Source organism: Cavia porcellus, unplaced genomic scaffold (genome assembly GCF_034190915.1).
Source record: "Cavia porcellus strain 051 isolate PalLab524CR breed Dunkin Hartley unplaced genomic scaffold, mCavPor4.1 scaffold_9, whole genome shotgun sequence".
In the NCBI taxonomy this organism is placed as follows: Eukaryota; Metazoa; Chordata; class Mammalia; order Rodentia; family Caviidae; genus Cavia; species Cavia porcellus.
In genome coordinates this window covers 67,530,040-67,537,156 of record NW_026947492.1, presented here as the reverse complement: position 1 = coordinate 67,537,156, position 7,117 = coordinate 67,530,040, and the positions used below count along the sequence as shown (strand labels likewise).

General features: G+C 34.1%; 1 protein-coding gene across 1 annotated transcript; it reads right to left on the bottom strand.

The window, feature by feature from the left end:
* Positions 1–5,755: 5,755 nt before the first annotated feature.
* Positions 5,756–6,836, bottom strand: LOC100722325 (olfactory receptor 52P1-like). The gene is made up of 2 exons (XM_063255675.1): positions 6,023–6,836; positions 5,756–5,895 (listed from the first exon to the last, which is right to left on the bottom strand). The coding sequence occupies exons 1-2, from the start codon at positions 6,834–6,836 to the stop codon at positions 5,756–5,758; spliced, it is 954 nt and encodes a 317-aa protein (XP_063111745.1).
* Between the last annotated feature and the right edge of the window lie 281 nt (positions 6,837–7,117).

Here is a 7,117-nt window from a genome sequence, read left to right as displayed (position 1 = left end):
GCATTTGACATACATTTTATCTTCTTATATTTCTTCACCTTAGAAACTTCTTATATTTCTTCACCTTAGAAACCCATGAAGAATGAGTTGAAAAATATTTCATCCACATAGTTTGCTGGAAGAATTTGTGTAGAAATGGTATGACTCTCTTTTATAAATAAACAAGTGAAGCAGCTTAGACCTGACATTTTCTCTTCATCAATGTTTCTATCTGGAAATAAAATGGTGTTAATAGATTTAGTTATACTCAGGTTCTACATTCTGCTCGAATACAAAAGTGGCTTGTTGAATTCTTGAATTCCATCTACTTTTCATAGGCTTTTACATTTCTTAGAAAATTGCCTCAATGTTCACTCTCTATTCTTTCACACCAGAGCAATCTGATGTGAAGTTATGTTTTATTCACAATAAACTTGGCTGTTTAATTATTTATATCAGTCTAGGAGGATTATATTTGATATTTTCAAAATAATAAGTATTTCTTTGACTCCTCCCTATTATTTTATGTTCCAATGAATTTATATCTCATCTGATCTTTTATTTTCTTTTTTCTATTGATTACATGTTTAATGGGTTCATTTACTATTTTTCTCAACTTTAACGATTCATTTCTATTGTCTTCAAATTTCTAATCTTCAATGTCTAAACTCCTATTGTTCCCATGGCATATTTCATCTAAAATGTTTTAGTGTTCATCTCTAAAAATTGAAATAATTGGTTTAGTATCTTCCTGGTTTCAACCTTGTTATTAAATTTCAGCATAATTACTATTTGAAAGATTTTTTCCACTATTATATTAGCATCATTTCTATACTAAAATCTTTGAAGTAATTTGTTTTCTCATTAATTTTTAATCCTATTGCTTCTATATATGCCTGATAATCTTTGGATTGAATGCCAGATAATGGTAAATTCACTCGGGCAGTTGCTGAACAATTTTATGTTCCTATATACCTTCTCGAAGCTGTTCTGGAGGAAGAATAGGACCTCTCAGTCAATGCATAGACTTCAACAAATGCTGTGGAATCTTAAGATTTTCTATCCTGACATGTACTAGTAAACTTCTTTCCGACTGTTTTCTATTCTTAGTTACTACATAAAAAACCTTTGGGTGACATTCCCTTAGTCCCCAGTAGTATCATCACATGGACATAGCCATCAGTACCATACTGCATGCTGGAGGACTCTGTCACTCTTCAAATTTCTTGAGCTGCACAGCTTCCCCTATTTAGTGCTTTGGTTTTTTTTCAAAATATAAATACTTTCTCTCCCCAATGCTCAGATGCTTTGGATCATTTCAAGAGTCTAACACACCCCGTTTTGGTAGCCTTTCCTTATCTTGTGGCCTTGTAGCTTCCTTAATTCTATAAGCAGGAATGTCTCAACAAATTCTTGTCAATATCACTTGTTCATTTGTTTCATTTACATATTGATTTCCTCTCTTTCTTTTACCAATGGTTTAAGTTTTAACATTGAAATTGAGGTACAGGGCATGATTCTTCATAGTTATTTGCTACTTAAAGACTTCTCAGTGTGGACATTCAGGTGACAGACAAGAAGTTGGTATATACTGTTTCTGATTAAGACTTAAACTTGGGAAAGTGTCATATGAATAACCGTCTTAAAGCCTCTGTATATACCTACATGAAAGCTTCTATATTTTAAAATTAATTTTAATATTTATTGAAAAATCTAGCCTTAAACATTTTTCATTCCTCCTCTTTTTCCTTTTTAATATCTTTATAAGTGCATTTAGTTTAGGCTGAGGGAGGAAACTGTTTGCAACGTTATACATCGTATGTAATGTGTGTGACATAAAGAGGGAAAGATTACAGTGAGTCAGCGGTTTTCATCATTCAATCCTTAAATTAATAGAATGTGTAATATTGGAGGGAGCTAATTTTTGTATATTAATTATAAACAATCCTCAGTGTGTTAATGGGTATACATTGTTTCTGTGTTAAAATTCAACAAATGAACAGCCAATTTGTGTTTAAATCCTTTTATATTTAACTCTATCTCAGAATCAATAAGAATACAGTTTGACTGACATAGAGAGATGACCAAGACTGAATTCTACAAATGCCCACAAAGTTAAACTGATATTTTATGCGTATTATGGAACAACTGAATCATTAATTCAGAGATATCAATGTGTGATACAGTCTAATCACAAGGGTAAATATTCTTCTGTGAAAATAGAAACATAAAATGAGGGAGTAAGATGAGAGAAACATTATTTTGGGCTGCAATTAAGTTTTGAAAGTTATGTCCCTCTTCTACAAAAAACACTCAACAAATAGATCTCGATTTTCAATTATGTATAGTGGTGTTCCACTTTGAATATGTCACAGAAAAAGTGACTTCTAAAGAATGTAATATTGTATAAAGATTGTAGTATTATTAAAATTGTGAGAATCATAAGTTCTTATAAAAATTGGAACATATACAAGAACTATCTTGATAGAATAAAGGAAATTGTGGGAAAAAAATTGAGATACAACCTCCAAGGTTGTACTGTATATGAAAAGGTAATTAAAGAAAACATACGCTAGGAAGGAGATATATTTGAACCATGAATACCCCACATACAATGCACATGCACGTGACATCTACAAAGTTTCACTAAAAAAGATAATTTCAAAAGAATACTTACTCACCACTTAAAACAGCTTCTGAAAGAATGAATACAGTGCTTCTTCCACTGGTTTCTACTTGATGTCTTGACTGGATGAACTAATACTTCTGGATAAGGACCCGAAGAAAGGTGTAGTCGACATATCTATTGATTATCACAAAAAGTTAATGTTCAGTGCACCAATCTTTAGCTGATAATAGAGGTTGTGAGGTTTTTCACTCATTTTATTAGACGTACATCTTTTCTCCAGAATCGTATATAAGCCAGCAGCAAGTAAGTATTTATGTGTGATGAAGACATAGAGATCTAGACTCACTCAGAATAGAGGGAAGGAATGTTGGAAAGGCAGAGGGAGAAGGTCAGAGAAAAGAGATCTGAAACGTAAGATAAACAATTATAAAAGCCCTTATACACATATGCATTACCAGACCTCCTTAAGTGTCTCACAGGTAAAAGAATATGTCTGAAAATTGTTACTTGTAAAACCACATTCAATCTCTTTCTAAATCTAGGGGAACAGAAAACAAGAGAAACGTGCTCAACACACACTGTCAGCCTCAGTCAGAAGCCCAGTGTGGGAGCTCTGCCAGCCTGCTCAGGCTCAGTGGTGCAGTCTTCAGGTTCATGCGTGGGTTTTGGTTGAGATTTCTGGTTTTCAGTCTGAGCAGTTCTGCATCTGGGATTTCTTTCTGTACATTTACAGCATCGCTCTGTTTAGAAATTATCTTCTCCTGGTCATTTTGAAAGCCAGGATGTCCTCCATGGCCACAACCTCTTAAAGCAACGAACTTTGCTCTCAGAACATTCATCCTAACCAAAATGCTAGGGATGTTTGGGGTTAATCTGACTAGAATATATGTTGATGTTTGTCTCATACACAAGTGGCTCATCTGCCCATTACAATTTGCTAATGCAATGAATACCATTAACGAATTTTCAAATAATGAAACAGGTGTGTGTATTTGGGATAAATGGTACGTTTTAATGTAACATTACTTTTATAAATGGCTTTATTTTAATTTTTAATATCTCGTCGATTTATACATGTTTGTTAATACGAGAGAGTGGTCTAATTTTCCCTTTTGTTAACAGTTTTTATGACTTGATATTAGTGCTCCCTCTACTTGTATCTTGTTGTTCGTTTGTCTGTTGTGAAACAGGGCCTCATCATGTAGTCCACGATAACTTTGAACTCAATATATCAACCTCTAGCTCATGGAGCTCCTCCTTCCTTGATCTCCCAAGTGCTAGTACTACAGGAGTGCACCTCCATGCCAGGCTTGATTCCATTTTTTTTTTCAAAAAATTGATACTACTTCTTTAAATGTTTTCTAGAATATCAATAAGCCATCTTGGCATATGGATTCATATTTTGGAAGATTATTGATTTATTTCCTAATGTATATTTATATTTCTTTTGCTTTGGTTTATGTTTTTGTGAACCATATCTTTCAAGAAACTGACGCTTACACACTTGCCAAATGTGTGCTCTAGATTTCTTCAGAGTACACACTTGTTATATCTCTTCAATATCCATGTTGTTGAGTCCTAAGAACCCCTATGTTAGTTTTATTATTAATTCATTCTATTTTCATTTACCTATTCGCCTGTCCTAAGGCTTATCAATATTTTAGATGTTTCAAGAAAGCAAAGATACTTATATTTCTTCCCTAAATTCAATTTCATCGCTAATTGTTTGAGATTTTATTACTTATTTTATTTGTTTCACATTTTTAAAATTTTATTTTCATCCACATGTTTGCCATACATAATGCTTACATTCACTGTGAGGAGGGTGTACATGTACGTAACACTTCTTAATTCATTTTCTTCCCCCACCTTTCCTTCCTTTCTCGCTATGTCTTGGCTTGGCTTAAATTTCATTTTCTTCTCTAGTTCTTGAAGTTAGAAGCTTGTATACTTTACTTCTCTTATAATGCATACATTTAATGTTATAGATTTCCTGAATAAAAAGAACTTTGATTATATCCCAGGTACATTATTAAGTTGTATGTTCATTAGTTCAAAATATGGACTTCAATTTTTTTCCTGGAAATAACTTCCATGACTTGTGTGTTGTTTAGGAAGATGTTATTTAATCTTTTTGCATTTGGGGTTCTCCAGATATATTTCGGTTAATTTTTATTTAATTCCACTTTGGCCTGAGAACATATTTTGTACCATTTAAGTTTTTCCATATCTGTTAACCTGTATTTTATGACCCAGAATATGATTTATTTTTAGAATCTTGACTGTAAGCTTGAGGAACACGTTGGTTTTGATGTTCATTGGAGCAATATATAAATGACAATCAGATCTGGTAGAATGATGACGTATTAATTCTTTCTTTACACATATTCTGCCTTATGGGCCAATCTCTGCGAGCTAGGAAGTCAAATTTCAATTGTAATTGTTTACATCCTCTTGTAGTTCTATCATGTTGCCCACACATCGTGAAGCTCAGTTGTTAGATCCATACACATTAACAGTTGATAATGCATTTACAGATGACTAAGCCTTTATCGTTACATAAGATCACATTATTTTTATAATTTTCTATAGCCTAATGTGCTTTGCATAAAATGAACATAGTTGCTTGAACTTTGTTTAATTAGGTTGCACACATATTTTTAAACACTACTTTAATCAATATGTATTTGTATATTTAAAGTGGATTTCTTATGTACAATACACAGTTATGTATACAATGATATTTCAGCAACTGAGAAAAGGCTTACATTTAGTAGGTATATTTAGACAAATTATATTTATATGGTTATTGATACAGTTGAGTTAATTAAGATTTACCCTGTTTGTAGCTGTTTACTGTTCATTACATTTCAAAACTTTTTTCTTTCCTCTTTTTTGTAATCAGTAAATAATTATTGAATTTTTATCTTAAAATACCAATTTTAAAGTGTGTGAAAGCATGAAATAAAATTACAAAATTATTTGTATTACCAATTTTTATAAAAAATTTTAAAGTAGAAAAAAATTTACAAGATCAAATATACCTGATAAAAATAAAATGTAATTAAGAAATTTGAAAAATAGGTAAATGTTCATGCACTATGGCTTCATAAGATAAATTCTGCCAACATAGGTTGTACTGAAATTTTATTTCTCAGAAATCTTGTTTGGAAAGAAAAGACCAACCACGCGGTCACGAATCTGCTTGGTCTTGACACCATATACCAGGGGATTAACCGCTGGGGGCACCAGGAGATACACACTTGCAAAGATTATATGCACGGGGGCTGGAGATTTAGCTCAGCGGCATAAGCACCTGCCTTGCAAGCAGGCAGTCGTGAGTTCGATCCCTGATACCGATAAAAACGAAAAAGACAAAAAAAAAAAAAAAAAAAAAAAAGATTATATGCACGCTTGGAGGCACTTTCTTGCCAATGCGGTGAGTGAGGAAGCTAAACAGTGCCGGCGTGTAGGAAACAAGTATAGTGCAGACATGGGCGGCACAGGTGCCCAAGGCTTTAGAGCGGGCATTCTGGGAAGACAGCCGAAAGACTGCCTGGAGGATTTTGATATAAGATGTGGTTATGAGACCCAGGTCCAATATCATAACTGAAAGGGCTACAGAAATTCCATATGCTCTGTTAATAGAAGTATTTGCTCTGGCCAACTTCACCACAGCCATGTGCTCACAATAAGCATGACTGATGATGTATTTTGTATAGTATGGCAACCTCTTAATGAGAAGGGGACCGGGCAAAACCATAAGCATAGCTCGGCTGATACCAGCTAAGCCCATTTTAATGACCGTTGATGTTGTCAGGATAGTTGTATAATGCAGTGGAATGCAGATAGCTACATAGCGATCAAAGGCCATGGCTACTAGGAAGGCTGACTCTATAATGCACAGTGTGTGGATGAAATACATTTGGGTGAGGCATACATCAAAGTCAACCCAGTGGGCCTCAAGCCACAAGATGCCAAGCATCTTTGGAGCCATGGAAGTGGCAAGAGCCATGTCATTCATTGCCAGCATGGAAAGGAAGAAATACATAGGCTGATGAAGGCTTGGTTCTAACTTAATGGTAACAATGATTACGCTGTTCCCCAGGAGCGTCAGGACAAACAGGAGGCAGACAGGAATGCCAATCCAGCAGTGAAACTCTTGCAACCCAGGAATACCAACCAGAAAAAAAGATAAAAACTGATAATGTGTAGCATTGTCTGTCATGGTAAAAATAAATTTTGCATGTTCATATACAAAATGTACATGCAAAGCCTGATGTGATGAAATGAGGGTGACCTAGGATCCTTCCAAAGGTCTTGTACATAGAGATTCCAAAAACACTCCTTTAGCCTCTCTGGGGAGCTGCCTCTTCTCCAACATTTCCATTAGCCTTTAAGTCAATCACTTCACCATCTTGATGCCCAGTGTCTTCATGTGCATATACAAAATGGAAATTAACTTTTTATTCTTTAATTTCTTGTGAATCATTTTATTCCTCACTTTGC